This window comes from Lissotriton helveticus, chromosome 9 (assembly GCF_964261635.1).
Source record: "Lissotriton helveticus chromosome 9, aLisHel1.1, whole genome shotgun sequence".
In the NCBI taxonomy this organism is placed as follows: Eukaryota; Metazoa; Chordata; class Amphibia; order Caudata; family Salamandridae; genus Lissotriton; species Lissotriton helveticus.
The window spans coordinates 59,567,973-59,587,613 of NC_136070.1; the positions used below are offsets into that span (position 1 = coordinate 59,567,973).

The following is a 19,641-nucleotide window of genomic DNA, read 5'->3' on the forward strand; positions in this document are numbered from 1 at the left end:
CTACGATTCTTTTTAAAGCCCCATATAAAACTGCCCAATAAGCCGTCAAGTTTCCTAAAATATATTTTATTTATCTTCAAAGGAATGCATCTAAATAAGTATAAAAATTTTGGCAAAATGTTCATTTTAATAAGATTAATTCGCCCAATAAGGTTTAAAGGCACCGTATGCCATTTTTTAAGGAGAGCCTGAGTGTCTTTTAATAAAACATCATAGTTCAATGCCATTATATCCTTGATATTAGATGTTATCTTGATACCTAAATAAGTAGCAGCGTGGCAAATTCCCGTTACTGGTATCTGTGGTTTGTAATTGGCTATGATTTGGGTCTTGCCTAGATTTAACTTATATCCAGAAACTTCACCAAATGCATCCGCTTCTTTGATAATTCCTGCCATAGCTTCCATCACATCAGTAGTATAAACTGCCAAATCATCCGCGTAAGCAGTCATTTTAAGCGATATTGTCCCAGATGTAAATGGTTTTATCAACATCTGCCCTTGTATAGCATTAATAAAAGGTTCCATGGCGAGAGCAAATAATAAAGGTGAAAGCGGGCATCCCTGCCGAGTCCCTCTCAAAATTAAAAATGTAGAAGAAAGTAAACAATCGTACCCAATTACAGCATTAGGGCGGTCATAAAGTGCTTGAATTTTAGTTAAAAATTTAGTTTTAAACCCGATTTCTTTAAGAATTACCCAGAGATAATCCCACCCCACTCGGTCGAAAGCTTTTTCAGCGTCAAGTAATATCATTCCGAGTGGGGAGGGATTAGTGGCTGCTATGTCAAACAGAGTAATGGCCGTGTTTACATGTTGGGTTGTATCTCTGCCTACTACAATGCCATGCTGATGTTCACTAACCAACTTAGGCATAAGGGGGGAAAGTCTTGTGGCAATTAGTTTAGCGAATACCTTAGCATCAGCATTAATCAAGGAGATAGGGCGGTAAGACCCGCATTCCGTAGGTGGTTTGTTCTTTTTTTTAAAAGAATATAATTTTAGCAGTATTCCAAGAAGTCGGGGCCCTATCTGTTGTACTTATCTGATTAATAACTGAGCAAAATATTGGAAGTAATTCCTCGCAACATATTTTATAAATTTCAATCGGCAAGGTGTCATCCCCCGCAGCCTTCCCAGAGGGAAGAGAGAAGATAGCTGTTTTTAGTTCTTCCTTAGTGAAATCTTTTTCCAGTTCTTCCATATCTACTATATCCTTCTCTAGCCGCCAATTGTTTCTAATGTAATTTTCCACTATCGCCGTAGGGGGGATGCCCTCTGGGGTGTATAATTTAGTGTAGTATTCTACAAATTGTTGCAATATCTGCTCTGAACTAGTATAATTAATACCATTTGCGCCTTCTATGCTCTTGATTACAGAAGTAGATCTATCGTCAGCGATTTTATAAGTGAGGATTTTACCTATTCTATCGCCGCTCTCGTATTGCAAGAATTTATATTTATGTAGTTTAGTCGTAACTTTGTCTCTTAAAAATTTCTTGGTCTCGCATCGTAGCGTTATCAGCTTAAGTTCTAATTTAGCTTTGTTTAGGTTATGAGAAACCCCCGCGCCTTCTTTTCTGGTAATTTCTGCCAAATGTTCTTCTAGCCCCCTTATCCTTGATGTAATACAACGGATCTCTTCCTTACGATTGGCATTTTGTTGGAAAATAAACTGTTGGGCGAAACCTCTGATGCTAGCTTTACAACAGTCCCAAACTGAGGTAACTTTAGCTGTATCAATATTAAACTCTAGAAATTCTTTTATGTGTTCTTTCAAAAGAAAAATAAACCTAGGATTAGATATCAGATGTCTGGGAAAGGAGAATAGCCTAGGTTCTGTCTTTTTAGATACGATCTTGAATATTACCACTATAGGGTTGTGATCAGATGTTAACTTTGGGCAAATCTCCATTTTACAGCCTTCCAAAATATGGTTCGTTGCCCAAGCCATATCTATACGCGAGTACATTTTATGTGGTATTGAATGGTAAGTATATCCTGCAAGCCTAGGGTAAAGGTGCCTCCAAACATCTTTCAATTTATGTATGCGGGCTAGTTCTAGAATAGATGCCCTAGTCTTACGCATTCTTTGTGAAGAAATGCCCTTGGTTGTATCTTTTACGTAATTAATAACACAATTAAAATCCCCCATAAGTAATAACTCCCCTTCCCAACCTAGTAGTGCAGTATTTAATCGATCAAAAATTGCTGCATCATCATGGTTAGACCCATAAACTGCACAGAGGGTATATTTAAGATTAGACAACGTAATTTGAGCAATTACCCATCTTCCGGCTTTGTCTGATGCAACCCTATTAATTTCAACCTTAAATAGCTTTCTCTTGAGTATAGCCACCCCGCGGATAGAGGCATTCAATGGTGTACATATAATAAGCTCATAACCACCCTGCTCCATCATTTTCCTATCCTGGTATCGTATATGTGTTTCATTTAATAATGCAAAATGAGGATTGTACATTTTTAATTCTTCAAAAACAAGTTGTCTTTTGTTTTTATTATTAAGCCCTGAAACATTCCAAGCAAGGCAACTAACTTGGCTCATGTCTTAGTTCAGATATATCTTGAACAACTGCTTCAAGAAAGAAAAACCCTTCTAAAATGATAAATTTGTACCTCATATTGTATCTGCTTGTGTCATCTTTTTCAGTTTCCCCAGAGTCCCCCCCACCTCTCCCCCAGACTCCCCCTAGTCTCAACCTGCGTCCCTCCCCACACTCTGTACCTACCCGGAAGCCTACCCCTATCTTCTGCTGCCGTTGAATGGGCAGCCAGACAGTGGGAGCTCCCCAAGGACCCCTCTCCCTCCGTATTAAATCATACGTAAGTATCCTATTACCCTATTAGAAGAATAGGGAAAAGAGTAGAGAAGAATAGTAAGGTATGAAAAAATACCAAAATAAGAAGAGAAAAATGAGAAAAAGAGAGCCAACCCTCTATGATCTGTCTGAAATCAGTGTTTTTTTTTTTTTTTTAATTTTGGAGGCTAATGATCATTAACCAATGAAGCAAGAAATTGCTCAGCCTCTTTAAAGTCATCAAATATGTGGGTGTGGCCTGCTTTTATCACTTTAAGCCTGGCGGGCTCCTGGAGATAGACCACTGCCCCTTAGATTTTAAAGGGTCTATCAGCTTTCGCAGCTCCCATCGTTTATCCATTGTAGTTTTACTGAGATCAGACTTCGTGAAGAATGTAACATCATCCACCGTCACCGGAGTATTGGGCCTGGCTTTGATGGATATTGCCTGTTTTAATAAAAAGTTTCCCAGATAAATCAATATAGGTCTAGGAAATCGGCCATCTTTTTTCTTCGTAAACATAGGTAGTCTGTGAGCTCTTTGTATTTGGGAATCCCAATCCCAATCGGATAGATCTGGGAAAGCCTTATGTAGAAACTTGACCATATATGCCCGGGTGTCTGCCCCTTCAGACCCCTCGGGTATTCCAAAAAATCGCAGATTCTGGCACCTTTGGCGATTTTCCAGATCCTCTACCTTGTTCTTGAGTGTCAAAATATCTCTATCCTGACAATCTGAAGTTATAACGGTAGTAGCAAGCGTTTCTTCAACAGTAACAATCCTTTGCTGAATTTCAGCAATCTCCTCAGTAACATTGTGCAGATTACTTCTAACCTCCTGCAAACAGCTCTGCATTTTACAGTTGTCTTCTCTTAATTGAGAAAAGCTATACTGAACTTCTTGGCGATGTTCTAATAGTGTCTTCAGAATTAAATCCAATGAAGTTCCCATGGGGGAGGCTGCAGGTGTTTGAGGGGGTTGTTGTTGGGGTAATGTTGGTATCAATGCTGGGTCTAATGCAGTCAAAGGAACCTGAGTGATTTCACTGCAAGCGTAGAAAGAAGACGAGGAGTCAGCATTTTCACCCAAAATAGAAGTGGAGCTGGAGCCATTACCTATTACCTTCTGAGAAGCTATTTGCAGAGGATCTGAAGATATATTTTTACTGGCGGGTGTAGTCTTAAAGTTATTTATGCTATTATTGCCAGAGAGGCGTTTGGCTATGGATTTTACTCCTCCTTTTGCCTGTATCCACTTACGCAGTGGGCTCTGATCTTTCAAAAGTTTTTCCCGGGCGCTGGCAGATGTCAATGTCGATGGCAAAATGTTTAAATTCAGGCCTCTGCCCTTTTTTGCCTTAACCTTAGCTTTCCCTTTCCTTTTTAAAAGACCAGTGTTGGAGGAGCTTGGCGGGCATCCGAGATGGCCGCTTGAGCACAGCGCTCTCCGGACCCTCGCCGCTCCCGGCACTTTATCCTGACTGAATCCTGATTTCCTGCAAGAATTCATGTGGAGGACGTTTGGCTGATGACCCTGGCACTTTTCAGAAATCGATTTGGACATTGGATTCCTGAGATATGGTGATCTGAACTTTTGGGCTCCGCCCTTGAGGTGCGCCCGGGACGGGGTGCGGTTCTGTGGCCGTCCTGGAATTGAACAACAGCGGCAGGAGAACTAGCCTTGTGGGTCCCCCTCCTAAGTTTCGGTTTCGATTCTGTTTCGACTTGGGCCGACAGTGTGCGTGTCGTGCAGGGACTGATACTTGGAGGCAGATCGGCTGTTGGGCCTTCCTGTGGACTATTTGCTGGTTTTGGCGACCTCTACCCGTGTGGTGCCCTTTTTGGAACCTTTGGTCCTGCGATTTGGGTGTCGGGCCCGTTGACCCTGGTGGCTCGCCTTGTGACGCATCTTCAAAATGGCGGGCAGAGGGGACAGGGAGACGCGCAAGACGAAAACACCTCTGCGCGGAGCTCCGGTTCAATCAAATGTTATGGACCGCTATACCCATTCTAAGGGGTCCCCCGGAGCTGCCCTGCCTGGTCCTGTTACAGCGTCCGATCGAGTTTTGGAGGAGTCGGCGGAGCCCTCCCTGCAGGACATTATGGGCGCCATTTCGGGAGTGAGGGAATCCATCGGCCTACAGTACGAGGCCTTGGCCCATAAACTTGACACTGTGGCTATTGAAGTGAATCTGATTCGTGCTGATCTCGGCAAGACGAATGAAAGGGTACAATCATTGGATATTAAATCATCCAGCCTCACGAAGGACGTATCGGAGCTCCAGACGGAGGTCGGGAATCTCCGTCGGGTGAACGACTTCATGACCCGACGCCTGGAGGATTTTGAAAATAGGGCACGTCGCTGCAATGTCCGTCTGGTTGGTGTACCGGAGAACCCAGAACCCCACTCGGTGGATCTCCTGGTTGAAGATCTGGTCTTGAACCATCTTGCTCCTTCTGGTCTTACTAGGTTTTTCACAGTGGAACGTGCACATCGTGTTCCGGGGGGCAAAGGTAAACCGGGAGCCCCGCCGAGACCTATTGTGGCGAAGCTTTTCCACTATAGAGACCGGGACGCTATCCTGCAGGCTTCGCGGGTGAAGGGCCCGGTGGCCTTTGAAAATGCCACGGTGAACTTTTACCCGGACTTTTCCCAACAAGTTCAGAGACAACGGATGGAATTTCGTGGTGCCAAGAAACGTCTTCGAGACCGGGGCCTACGCTATGCTATGCTCTTTCCCACCAGGCTTCGGGTCGAGTATAACGAGCGCACCCTTTTCTTTGATCGACCAGATGTTGTTAATGACTGGCTGGACTCCTTGCCTGACCGTCCTCCTGAGACGGAGCCCGCCGCTCACCCTGGTGGTGCCGAAGGTGGTGCGGAGATCTGACTGTTCGGCTCTCATGTCTTACTTTGAACACGTTTTCAGGAGTGTTGGCCGGCGTTCCTCTACAGCATAATTATTTTGTCTTTAGTTTGTTCCTTTTAGTTCTTGGTGTGGTCGGGGGGCGGGTGGAACGGGGGCCTTTCCTCCTCCGGGGTCTTTGTGTAGAATAGGGGTCCTAGGGCGACAGGCACACTGCAGGTTGGGGTGGCTCTTTAGCTTTTTGCAGGGGTGCAGGGTGGGGGGTGTTCCTTTTCAGTTTGGGGGAGGGGGGTTGGGAAGTTCTTTCTTTTTTGTGTGTTGTTTTCAAGGCGGATTGCTCCTGTGTTTGCTGCTGTTTCTGATGTCGTGCTCATGGACGTGGGGTCTTGGATCGGGTGGATGGGATGGGGGGTAGAGGGTTAAAATTCGTTTCCTGGAACGTTAACGGTCTGGGAGATCGTATTAAGCGCAGTGTGGTTTTGAAATGTATACGACGTTTATCACCGGACATTGTTTTCCTGCAAGAAACTCATTTGATTGGAAATGTTTGTTATGCAATGAATAGGTGGGGCTACCGCCTTGTGGCACACTCGGGGTTTACCTCTGGTTCCAGGGGTGTGGGTATCCTTGTTCGAACCTCCCTCCCCCTGGCAATTGATGAGGTGATTCAAGATGACCGAGGGAGGTATGCGGTCTTGGTGGGTAGATATGAGGGCCGCACCCTATCTCTCTTCAATGTTTATGTCCCCCCGGGTTTGCAGACTTCTACTTTCACTGATTTGGGCCGCGTTTTGTTAGATCTCCCTAATAGTACTCTCTTCCTGGCCGGTGATTTTAATTCGGTGCTTTCCGGCCTTCACGATCGCCATCCCCCTAGGGATACTCCGGCTGCTCAGCAGTGGTTGGGTGGGTTTCTAGATACCTTTGGCCTTGTGGACTGCTGGCGACTGTTGCATCCCACTCAGCTTCAATACACATTCCACTCTGGGGCACATGGCAGTTTGTCTCGGCTGGATTATTTCCTGATGCCCGCGGCCCAGTCGTCGGCGGTCAGTGAGATTTTGCATTTGCCTAGGGGTATCTCTGACCACTCGCCGCTCTGGCTTCGTTTTGAGGTTGGGGTAGAGGCAGCGGGCCGAGTAGCTCCCATTAATCCATGGTACCTTTCCTCCCCTGAGACCCGTAGCCTCTTGCTCAAGTCCATGGATGCGTATTTCCTGGACAACGAGGGGTCGGTCTCTTCGGCTGTGTCCCTGTGGGAAGCCTTTAAAACGGTGATTCGTGGACAGGCCCTTTCCTTGATTGTTGAAGCTAAGAAAGCCGGGAAGAGGGAGGTGGTAGACCTTGAGGGGGAGATTTCGGCTTTGGAGGACGAACTGGACTCTGGTGTCACACCTGAGAAACTTCACGCCCTGGGTTTGAAACAATTTGCCTATAAATCCCTGGTCACGGACGCTGCAAAGGTGATGTTTCGAGAACAACAAGGCAGGTTATATGATGTGGGTGATAAAGCGGGTAAACTCCTAGCGTGGTTGGACAAGAAAGAAAGAGCTAATCGTGTGGTGCCCGTGATTCAGTCTGCGAGTGGTGAGAATGTGACTGACCCGATTGCTATTGTTGACCGTTTTGCCGCATACTTCCGTGTTGTGTATGCTCCCGTGTCTGTGAGGGATGTGGCTGATTCTCGCCTTCTGTTGCGTGATATAACTCTGCCCTGTGTCTCCGATTTGGACCGTATTGCTTTGGACTCCCCTTTTACGGTTGATGAGATAGCTACTGCTATCCGTTCGCTCCGCTCGGGCAAAGCGTTGGGCCCGAACGGGTTGCCTATTGAGTTGTACAAGTTACGTCCCGATAATATGGCGCCGTATCTCCGCGATATGTTTTTAGAATCCCGAGAGCGGAACATCCTTCCCTACGATCAGCGTCTGGCGACGATAGTCGTCATCTCCAAAGATGGTAAACCGCGGGACCTTTGTTCCTCATATAGGCCTATATCCCTGTTAAATGTTGAACCCAAGGTTTTGGCGAAACTTTTGGCATCCCGTCTTCTGTCGGTTCTTGGTGACCTGGTCCATCCAGATCAATCTGGTTTTATCCCGCATCGCAACACTGCTTTGAATCTACGTCGCCTTCACGGCGTGATAGCGAGGGCGGGGCTGTTGACGGAACCGGCCATTTTGGCGTCTTTGGATGCCTCTATGGCCTTCGATACTGTGGAGTGGCCCTATTTATGGGCGACTCTTGAGAAATTCGGATTCGGGTGCGAGTTTATTAGCTGGATTAAATTGTTGTACGCGGAACCTCTGGCGCAAGTTGTGGTGAATGGTAGGGTGTCGGCTCCCTTCTCCTTGGGCAGGGGCACCCGCCAGGGTTGCCCCTTGTCTCCGCTGCTGTTTGCACTCGCTCTTGAACCATTGGCGGCCTGGCTTCGGTGGGAACCGTCCCTTAAAGGGATTCGTTGGGCCCCGGACTTTGAAGACCGTGTCTCGCTTTATGCGGACGATATCCTCTTGTATCTTACCTCCCCTCGTAAGTCTTTATCCGTTTTATTTGACGTTCTCGCGTCCTTTGGTGCTAACTCGGGCCTTGTAATTAACTGGACCAAGTCCTGTGTATATGTTTTATCTGGTGTCTTGCCTCCGTTGCCGAGTAGGCTTCCCATTCAGGTGGCCCAGGACGGCTTCAAATATTTGGGGATTTTTGTTACTTTGGACTCGTCCCTTCGCTTTGATCGTAATCTCCTTCCCCCGTTGCTTAGACTACGTTTGGACGTTGCCCGCTGGCGTAAACTTCCCTTATCTCCTCTGGGTCGGGCGGCCCTGTTTAAAATGATGTCATTGCCGCGATTTCTCTACGCTCTCCAGAACTTTTATGATCCTATCCCTAAGACCTATTTTCGGGAGATTGAGAGTCTTCAGAGACAGCTTATTTGGGATGGGCGTCCGCGCATTGCTCTCGCGAAACTTTCCATCCCGTGGTATGACGGGGGCATGGCGCTCCCCGACATTAAGAGATATTATTGGGCCTCCCACCTGTCTGCTATCAATCACGTTATGTTTTCGCCGGGTCGTAATCCGGCGTTCGAGATGGATAAACTTCAGCTTCCGGGAGGTGATTTTAACAGAGTGCTTTACTCTCGCTCCGCTGGGCGCCATCTTGTGGGACCTACATTGACTGCTTTGACTGTGTGGCGCGCTGCGAATGTGAGCTTGGGCTGGGAAGATCGCTTGACGTTGGCGACACCGCTTTATGCTTCGGAACGTCTGGGCGGTCTCTGGTCTACCAAGGGTTTCGACCGTTGGGATGTGATTGGGATTTGTAAGGTGGGGGATGTGTACTCTAAGGGTTCTGTGCGGTCGTTTCAGGCCCTCCAGGCTGACTATGGCCTGAATGGTCGGGAGTTCTTTCGTTATCTACAGGTCAGACACGCCCTTGCTTCGGTATTTGCTCCTGGTGAGATTCCGCCTGATTCTTCCCCCCTTGAAGACCGTATCCTTGACGGGCATCTTCCTGATAGCACTATCTCCCTGATCTATAAAAAGTTGATTAATAATCGGGCCGACCTACTGGTCCGACTTCGGGAAGCGTGGGTGGGCGATGGGTTGGAACTTGATGATGAGGACTGGCAATCGGCCCTCTCCTCCCCGAAGGAGGTGGCTATTCCGGCTCGTCTCCGTCTGGTTCAACTTAAGATCCTTCATCGGGTGTACGTTACGGGTCCGCGTCTGGTGGTGATGGGCTTTTCCTCCGATGGGTTATGCAAGCGTGGCTGTGGTTTGCGTGCAACTTTTTTGCATATTCTTTGGGAGTGCCCGATGGTGGCTGCTTATTGGACGGCTGTGCTTGAAGTGATGGCTGTGGTGACAGGTGTGTCCTTGCGTCCGGAACCTCGTCGCTGTCTTTTGAATGTTTGGGAACCCACCGACTATTCGGTGGCCCAGACCAGATGGGCCACCCTGGGTTATATGGTGGCGAAGCGGGATATCGCGCAACTCTGGGGGGCCTCTAGGCCCCCTGACGTCTCGAAATGGGAGGATAATATGGACTGGTCCATGTTCCGTGAGAAGACTGTCTATGTGGCCAGGGGCAGACCCAGGGCGTGGACGAAGGTTTGGGGTCAATGGAATGACTACCGTGGCGACATTTGTACTCATCCCCTTGTAGGCACTGCTGAGATTACCCTGTCTCCCTAGGCGAGCGTTCCTGGAACCTTTTATATAGGGGTTGCACTGGTGTTTCCGGTTCTCCCCTCTGATCTCCTTGCCCCTCCCTCCCCCCCTCCCCGATCTCCTTGGAGCTTGGAGCTCCGTTTATGTTCTCCTGCTGCTATACCCCCTTTACGTCCTTTGGGCTGACTGACAGTACTATACTTTCGCCTTTTTGTGTGCTTGTTCTTTCATATAAAATAAAATCTGTTTTGTTCTGTATTTCGTGGGGAGTATTGCATTGTTGGTCGATTGTTGCCTCTGCGGGCAGGTATCTTGTATTTCGACTCCTCTTTAGCGGCCAGCCCGTGTGGTTGTAGGCCCATCCTTGTATTTTCTTGCTTACTCCAATAAAGGTTTTTAAAAAAAAAAAAAAAAAAAAAGACCAGTGTTTTTACCGTTGATCACGGCGTCATCTTCAGCCTCTTCAGTCTCTTCAGTATCTTCACCCTCGGGGCCCTCTCCAGCCCCTAAGTCCTCATACTCATCCTCGTTGGATTCTACGGCTAAAAAGTCGGTTGTAGTTGCATTAGAGGCGCTTGCTATGTTTGTGTTCATATGATTAGTAATCTCAATATCAATAACTGAGTTGACCGGTGAGTCAGGTTGACTAGATACCTCATTAGGTACATCATCGGTGATCATTCTCACACTCCCCGTATCAGATCCTGGGGTCTGTACCCCCTTGTTTGCCCCCTCAAGACCTTGACAGTCTTCAACAGGGCGCTGCACCGTGTCTGCCTCAGACTGACATGTATTAACAGAGGCTGTATTGGTGTCATCTGGCATTGTAGGCATATCATTAGTGGTAGTAGTGCCAGCGTCTGATTGATTATTGGCAATAGGGCTAGTAGAAGAAGCCAGAGGGTTAGCTGATCCCTTATTGCTAGCAGTAACAGTTACATACTTTCCAACAGTTAATGCTGTATCTTCGCCCCCTGAGGCCAGTAATACCGATGGACGGATTGCAATTTGTTTGCTAACTTGGTTACCTTGCATGCTGAGAGAGAGAGCGTTCAGGGTAGTGGCAGGTTTGGTAACAGCTTTTGGTGTTAGTGGTGTTGCTGTTGCTGATACTATTGTTACATGCTTAACCACCACCGCCGGCACCACAGTCTCTTTACCCTCATTAATCTCCTTCTGTAATTTATTCAGGCGAGGGGGGTTTTTGGGTGCGTTTTTAGGGGCCATCACTGCACCGTTCTCCTGTCTCTTCTTACTCCTAGTCCTCGCCACAGCGGGGCTTTTATTTAACCCCTCTCTGCCGCCTGACCTCTTAACTGGGAGGCTGCTGGTTTTTACTGCTGGTTTTGCTCCTACCTGGCGTTTCTCCCCTGTGCTCCACGCCGCTCTGCCGAGGCTCCGATTCCCCGTAGTTTCACTTGTCGGGTTGCTCTCGCTCAATCCGCTCGCTCCGCCTCCCCCGCCTCTCTCTGCAGCTGCAGCTGCTGCCTCAAGGATTCCACAGCTACCGGCTCCGCGTAATGATTATACGGCGTTTCTCTCTCCCTTTCTCGAGCAAACACAGCGGGTAAGCAGGTTGGGAAATTTTTCTCCTCTTTAACGGGTTTGCCGCGTCTCTGTAGAGCAGTTTTAGAACAGATTAAAGTTTTGGCTCATCCGATCTCTACTCCATCCTCCAGGCACCGTGAAGTTCAGCAGCCAAACACGAAGGTCGGGAGGTCCCGTAGAAGCGTCCTCACTGTGGCGGCTTCAGTCCGCCATCTTGCTTCCAGTATTTCTTTTTAAATAAAATATATTTTGGGCAGCGTAGCAGAAGCTATATTATTTTATTTTATTTAAAATAAGACTTCAGTTACTCTTTAAAATACCCTTTGTTTTTCCAAAAACGATGTCACTAAACATTTTAAGGGAAAACATATATGACAACAGTGTTGATGTTGCAGCAGTTCGAAATCTGACACTGCTTCTTTATGGAAGCATGCACTACGAGTGACACAGCATCCCCTATCAGTCAGTTCAATGATTTAGGATCTTGGAGGAACATCCTACTCACCAGGGAAGAAAGAGGGGGAAACTTTGCTTATGAGTACTCTCTACATGGAACATTTCTAGAATTATAAGTAAGAGACTCTTCTTTTGCGTTGTCCTATTTTTTCTTCTTCCTTTGAGATGATGTATATTAATTGTCATTAACGCAGAAGAAAGTACCTACCACCCAAAAAGATCACCCAGAGGCCTGTTCTACCAGGGCTTCGGCCATGGAGCTGAATCTAGATAGTAAAGTCTTGTGAAAGTCTAGACTGATCTCCAGGTGGCTGCTTTGCAGATTTCCACAACAGGCCTGCTTCTTAACATGCTTTGTTAAGAAGCAGGGCCTCTAGGGGCCTCTGCTACCTCGAGAAGTGACGGCTTTTTTTCACAGGCAGATGGTGAGAAGCGCAGTTTTATATGCCATAGGTTCCTTTAAATCATCTCATCCTTAGGTCTTAATGATTGTTAATCACGACCTTTGGTTTTCCCTGGGGATGTTTGAGAGCGGTTTATCTAAAGGAAAACTACAGAGGTTCAGGGGAACTGAGACAAAACCAAACAAAAGCAACTGCCATATCCGACCCTGAGTCCCGAGATTCAACTATTTCCTGAAAAGTGCATTTATGTGTGTGACCCCTACAAGCCCCCTGAACGTTTGCCCTGCTGAAAGACTTGCTTGCCCTAGAAGTATCGAATGCTCATGACAGCACGACTCTGAAATGTCTTCTTTATTGTGTCGTGTGTTTCTTTTCCCAGGCCGAGTGCCCAGGGCTGTAGCGTCTGCCAACCAGCACCTTCTTGCGTCAGACGATGTCGTGAGCTGCTGCCTGGACCTGGGAGTGCCCAGTATCTCGTTTCGCATCAACGGGCAGCCAGTGCAAGGCATGTTCGAGAACTTCAACATATTGGGTCTATTCTTTCCAGTGGTGAGCTTCTCTGCAGGTGTCAAGTAAGTAGCTGGTGCTTGTTTACTCGTACATCCAAGCATCTTCCTTTTATTTAAATGTGACCTTTAACTGATGTTGTTTTAACTTGGTGAAGGTGGTTACCTGTGAAGCCTTTTGTTGCACTTCTTGGACCCATGTACTTGTGCCTCTTGGTGTGGTAAAAATGCTATTTCTTTTGCAAAATAGTGCAAGGGTAGTGTTTTTCCTCTTTTTTGTGCTGTATTTTGTGTAATGCACAATTTGCATTGCTAATTAGTAGTGCAGCAGCAACATTTGTTTAAATGTCTGTTTCAGGCATTTATGACTTGTGCTTGATTCATTAAGGCCCATGTGTACGAAACTTCCATATAGCATTTCCTAAATGGTGTATCCTAACAAAATCGCTATTTCAGAAATGGAAAATGGAGTGTACTAAAATTGCAATTTCCTAATAGCAATCCCTTAAGAGTCGTAGGACCATATGTATGAACACATTTTCCCGTAGACACAGAATGGGTAAAACCCTTTGATACATCTGGCCCGTAATCGCTATTAGGAACTCGCTATTTAGGAAATGAAAAACCATTTGTTCCTACACATTTGCCATTCCCTAATGGGAATAGGAAACAACCTCTGGATCCCCTTAAATTAAAAAAATTAAAAAGTGGTGCGGTGTTCAGCGCTCCAATGCCCTCAGGCGAGTGCACTCACATGGCACTGTAAAAAGTGCAGTCTGGTTCTCTTTTTCCATTTTGCACATAGATACATTCGAACTGGAATAGATATTAATAGCATTTTCGAAATGCCCTTTTCACATTTAGGAAATGCTTTGTACATGTGATTAGGAAATCGCAAATAGGAGATCGCAAATAGGAAATCCCTTTTTTGTTATTACCTATTTTGGTAATTGCAAAATGCGGTTTCCATTGCGTAGAAATCATCATTTTGGACCGTGATTCTGCGTTTGTACATATGGAAAGCCTATTTAGCATTTCTTTTTTTTTTTAAGTTTGAGTTTATTGAAGACAAAAGAAAAGGGGAAGGGGGAAGAAAAGAAGAAACAGGAAGAAGCATATGGCAATAATTACAATTTAAGGAAAATTACAATAGCTTATTACAATAAAATCTCATAAAAGGGGGAAAAATCACAATAGCTAATACAATAAAATTCCATAAAAGGCAGGCAAAATGAGCATGAAATAACAAGAGCAAAAAATATATAAGGAAAGCAAAATGTACTATATGATTATAAAGAGAATAAAATGTAAGCAGAAGGTAAAAGAAATTCATGGTGGTTTACGGACTTCAACAACATCAGGATCCATGGAGGAGCATACTGGAGCAGTGGAGGAAAGATAAGATACCAAAGAAAGCCAGATAAGGTCTCGTTTAATGGCCAGGGAAACGGGAGATACAAAATTGGTGTCTAGTCGATGATGGAAACAGACTGCATTCCACCAAGAACGATAAGAGACGTTTGTAGCTTGTTTCCAGTTAGACGTAATAGTGTGAAAAGCAACAGCTATTAAGAGGTCAAGGAGTTCGTAATGACTAGGAGATTGCGGGAGTTCAGGGGAAATGGAGCCTAGAAAAACAAGAGCTGGGGAGAAGAGGACCTTAAAATGGATTTCTTTTTTTATTTGGGCCCATACTGAATTCCAGAACTTAGTGGACAATCAAAAAGCATGTGTTTGAGGTCTGCTGAGGGAAAAGGGCAAGACCAACAGGTAGGGGACGTTTCCGTGGAGAAACGGGACAGGGAAAGTGGGGTAAACAAAACTCTGTTATAAATAAAGTATAATGTTTGGGTTGTATTAGCAGCTCTAGAGGTTTTATGGAGTTTGGTCCAGATCTTATCCCAGAGAAGAACAGACCAGTCTTGAGAAAGATCAGACTCCCAAGCAATTTCAAGTTTAGATTTCACACGATCAACTGTATAACGGAAGGAATTATAAAGGGAAGAAGCGGAGGGAGTAGAGTCTAGTAAGGAAGAAGTGGATTTACGGTTAGAAGGGATATCATTGGATACCGGCAAGGATTGGAGATAAGAGTTGAGAGCAGGTAAAAGCAAGTTATATTGTGAGCGGGCACTGGGGGGTAACTGAAAAGAGGACTGAAGTTCCGAGAAGGACAGAGGGACATTGTGGGAAAGTAATTGAGTATTTAGCATTTCTTAACTGCCAGAAATTGCAATTCGGTCTGTTAAATGCTAATTGGCTTCGTACATATGGGCCTAAAGGTCTTGTACATGTAGGCCATGGGTCTCTAATATTCTTAACCTGGAGGTACTGACACAATCCAGCTGTGGAACAGGTAGCTGGTTTCTAGGTCTTAAATAGAGCTTTTACAGCTGTGTATCATGTATGTAATATGCTGGCAATGCTCCTCCTCCCCATTGATCAAAACATGCAGTGGTTTGCCATATTTGTTCACTAATCAGTGTGCATCTGAACCAGCTTATATCTAACTCTGCTACTTCCAAAGCTTCTCAGCTGCATGCAGTAGAAGACCCACATACTTTCTGTGTCTCCTGATTGGAAAGCCATGTGGATATTACCCTTGTTGGTCCTAGACTATAGTACAAATAACCTTAGGGAGGTTGAAAGTATATGAATGTGTAACTATTTCTCACCACTACCTGACATCATGTCTGTGACATATGTAGCAGGCAAGGTCCATGGAAAAGAAACATAACACAAAAACCAAAGAACGTTCCGAATCCATCAACATCTGTCTCTTTAGTCGAACATCAGGCAAAACATTGTTAGGAGAGTTCAACACCAGTGCCTCACCTCACTCAGTACACAATAGTTTCCTCCTCACTCCCACTCTAAGCCTAGGTTCAAAAGGAGCTTGCATTACAGCTGCTGATGTAGTCACAGGCTTTTTTTCCATTTTTAAGGTCCCCCATCCTACTCACTTCTAGTCTTCACATAAGGAAACAAGCCTCTACCAGTGCCCGTAATAGAGCTCCAAATATCAGATGGTCACTTGTTCGCCTGTCTCTTCCGGCAAAGATCTTCCACCACCCCATATCAACTCACCAATACCTTAGTGGGACGCCATGGATGAAGATGCAACAATTCATCAATCCCACAGATTTCTTCCCTACAGGCTTCATGCTTGAAGGGCACAAAAATTGACCCAAATGCCCGTTTATCGAAGCAAGATGACGGGCACCCAGCTAACAGTACTATGTAGTGGTGGTAGTCTATGCCCTTTATGATTTGTGCCTCAAGACATCTGCCCCTTGCATAAAAATGATGGAATCTATGTGCTAATGGCAGCACCAGCTCCCCTACCAAAGCCACCTTGAACTCTTGGAACATTCAATAATAAACCTGGAACTTTATCCGTGGGAACCTGCCAGCTCAGTCTTTTGTGGTGAAGGCATATTTCCTGAAGGGTCAAACTTTGACAGCATAGACAAGCTGACAGAATGTCCATTGGCAACATGTACCAAACTGTAGTTTGTTACTGAAAGTGGACACCTGCAAGTCCTGTACGTAGGCCTTGGCAAAATGTTAAACTATGCCAGTGAAATGTATGTAATTTTGTATTACTCTTGTTGTGCAAAGTCCCTAAAATCACGCTAGTATGGCATGTCATGTAAATACGTGCCGTTCACAGCAAAATGTATGGCAAGCACGCGGACTAATGCCGCCTGAACGCAAGCAGTGGTAGCTTGATCCACTTGTGTTTGTTGCTCTTTTTTACTGCAAAATGCGTGATGCAAGGTCACATTCCGCTGTAAAATATAGAGCTGTATGACAGCTTGGCATTTAACGTAATTATGCATCATGAGGCCGGACATATTTTAGATGGAATATTCACATCCAATCCTCAACTGAAAGTGCATGAGATTCTGCCAATTCCGTGGTCGGATCATAAGGCCATTCAGTTTGTACGTACTTCGTCCCATCATCTTACTCACCCTCACTCTGCTCTTAGGTCTTTTAAAGGGAGAAACTAGAAGGAAATTAGTCCACAGCAGCTACAATTAACCTTAGCTGCCTCAAAACCGACACCAATGCCCAAAGTAAACACAGCTACTAATATTTTCACTAATTGGATAGCAACCGCAATTGCTGATTGCACAGGAGAAAAGTAAATATTAAATCGCACAGATTGAATCTGCGCAGGACTCCAACAAACAGCTCTACCAGGTAGTCGCCAAACTATCAGGACAAGTCTCCCTCACAGGCACTATGCGACTCCCTGGCTAACTATTTTTTGGAAAAGGTGAATGACATTTACACAAATTTTTCATCTCAGACCCAAACGAATGATCAGCCTTTAAATTTTGACTCCACCAAATACTCTCCCTCCCTAGCGCAATTTGAGAGCACTACTCCCGACCAGATCTCAAACTTAATCGCCACTATCAAGTCAGGCTCTGCCACTGACCCTTGGCCTCCATCAGTACTTAAACCACTAGCTGACCTGGTTGCACCAACACTATCTAACATCTGTAATGCAATGTTCACATCAGGCATCTACCCCAGAATTCGGGGAAAAACTCATTATTAAATCCCTATTGAAAGAACCAAACCTGGATCCGAACGAAACTAAGAACTATAGACCGATAGCTAGTTTGCCGTTCCCAGCCAAAATCTTTGAAAAAGTGATAAATATCCAGCTCTCCAATTATATTGAAGATCACCAACTCTTGGATGATACTCAATTTGGCTTCCATAAAGGCCACGGAGCAGAAACGGCGCTCATCAAAGCATCAGAAGACATTAGAATCATTCTCGATCAGGGAGGGACGGCTGTCCTCATACTGCTGGATCTTTCAGCAGCTTTTGACACAGTCGATCATGTCATTTTGATCAACCGTGTCACACAAATAGGCATCCAACAGACAGCCAGAGCTTCATTGTCTTCTTGTCTGACTGATCGTACACAATCGGTAAACATCGGGCCTCTTTAACTCATCTCAACTGGCTCTCCCTTGTGGTGTTCCACAAGCATCTTCTTTAAGTCCAACACTTTTTAACATGTATGTGTCGGACTTGGCTAAAGTCATCAAATCACACGGGATGGGCCTCACATCATACACCGATGATACTCAATTGGTGCTCACAGTACATAATGATGGCGATACAGTAGCAGCTAACTTTCAGAAGGGCATGCTTGCTATAAGTAGTTGGATGACCATCAACTGTCTCAAATTGAACTCTGAGAAAACAGCGGTAATGATACTGGGTAAGCTATTGCCAACCTGGTCCCCCAGTTGGTGGCCTTCTTCGCAGGGTCCTCCACCTGTTCCAGTGACCCAGGTCAGGAATCTGGGCGTCATATTCGACGACAGGCTGCCCTTTGTTCCCCATGCCAACTCTGTGGAATCATCATCATTCCACAAGTTGCGTATGATAAAAAAGCTTTTGCCATTCCTACATCTGAATGCAGGGAAAACATTAGTCAGTCCACCATTGAATACTGTAATGGACTTCTTATGAATGCCCAAAACAAAGTCATCAATAAACTCCAACTTGTTCAAAATTCTGCAGACAGAATGTTATCCAGAACTCCTAAATACAAGTCTATTTCCCACAACATTCGACAATATCACTGGCTCCCTGTGAGAAACCGCATAAAGTTTAAGGCTCTATGCTTTGCTTATAAAGCATCTTGCAACTCCGGACCTTTGTTCCTTAACAAGGCTCTAGAAGCTTACATTCTTTTCTTACTCGGTTCCTGCGCTCCTCTACAGCTAATCTTCTGATGGTCCCGCGTACTAAAGCTGCTTCTTGGGGTGATAAGCGCTTCATCGTGGCCACAGCAAAACTTTGGAACGCCCTTCCAGCTGAGATTAGATCTAGTCCGTCTTTATTAGTTTTTAGAAGAAGGATAAAAACCTGGCTGTTCAACCAGTAAGCTCTCTGTTATAGGGTACATGTCTGCTGTACTCAGCGCTGAGACACCCACGGGTATTTGCGCGCTCTACAAATGTCATAAATAAATAAGTAAACCACAGTAAATACTCGAGCTCCTGAAAAAACATTTACCAGCAAACGGTCAAAGAAATCAGAACCTTGGTTCTGTGACTCCTTGCGTATCCAGATACAACTATGCAGACGGGCTGAGAGGCGCTGGAGAAAATCCTATGCGGAAGCGGAAAAAATGAATTATGGACAGTCATTGACTGTATATCAAAAATGATTTTGGAGAAAAAAAACAGCTATTTCTCTGGAAAAATCGAGCAGGCGGGTAACTCCAGTAAAAAACTTTTCTCAACGTTAAAGAAATTAGTGATGCTTCCAACCCCACTTGCACTGAACAACAATGCTGCCTTCTGCAATCAACTGGCAGACTCTTTTAGGGACAAGGTGCTTTCTATCTATGATACTTTCTGTGGAAAAAAAAATAAGCCTCAAGTGATTCAACCCTCTCTCCTTCTGAGACAGTTGAGTCATTGATTGAATGTTTTTATCCCCCCAAAAGTAGAACAGGTTTCACAAATAGTCAGATTGGTGAAAGCAGGGGCTCCTTTTGACCCTTGCCCTCCAAAAATATTCCAACATGCAGCTGATGAGATCAGCGAACAACTCTGTCTGCTTTTCAAAGAGATCTTCAATTCCGGCATTTTCCCAGAGGCTTGGAAGAAGGTCTCTATCCTTCCCTTGTTAAGAAAACCTGGTCTGGATCCTAGTGACCATAGTAACTAACGACCTATAGCCAGGATACCGTTTCCAGCTAAGGTTTTGGAAAAAAATCATGAATCTCCAACTTACATCCTTTGTCTCCTCAGAACATTTGCTGGATTCCTCACAATACGGCTTCCGGCAAGGGCATGGCACGGAGCCGGCCCTGGTCATGGCAGC

At 45.4% G+C, this 19,641-nt stretch overlaps 1 protein-coding gene across 1 annotated transcript in view; it reads left to right on the forward strand.

Annotated features, from left to right (window-relative positions):
- RYR3 (ryanodine receptor 3) overlaps positions 1–19,641 on the forward strand; it is a 1,933,484-nt gene that overhangs the window by 686,183 nt on the left and 1,227,660 nt on the right. Inside the window, exon 19 of the mRNA XM_078661960.1 lies at positions 12,645–12,837. Coding sequence (XP_078518086.1) covers positions 12,645–12,837 — 193 coding nt within the window. The remainder of the gene's footprint in view (positions 1–12,644; positions 12,838–19,641) is intronic.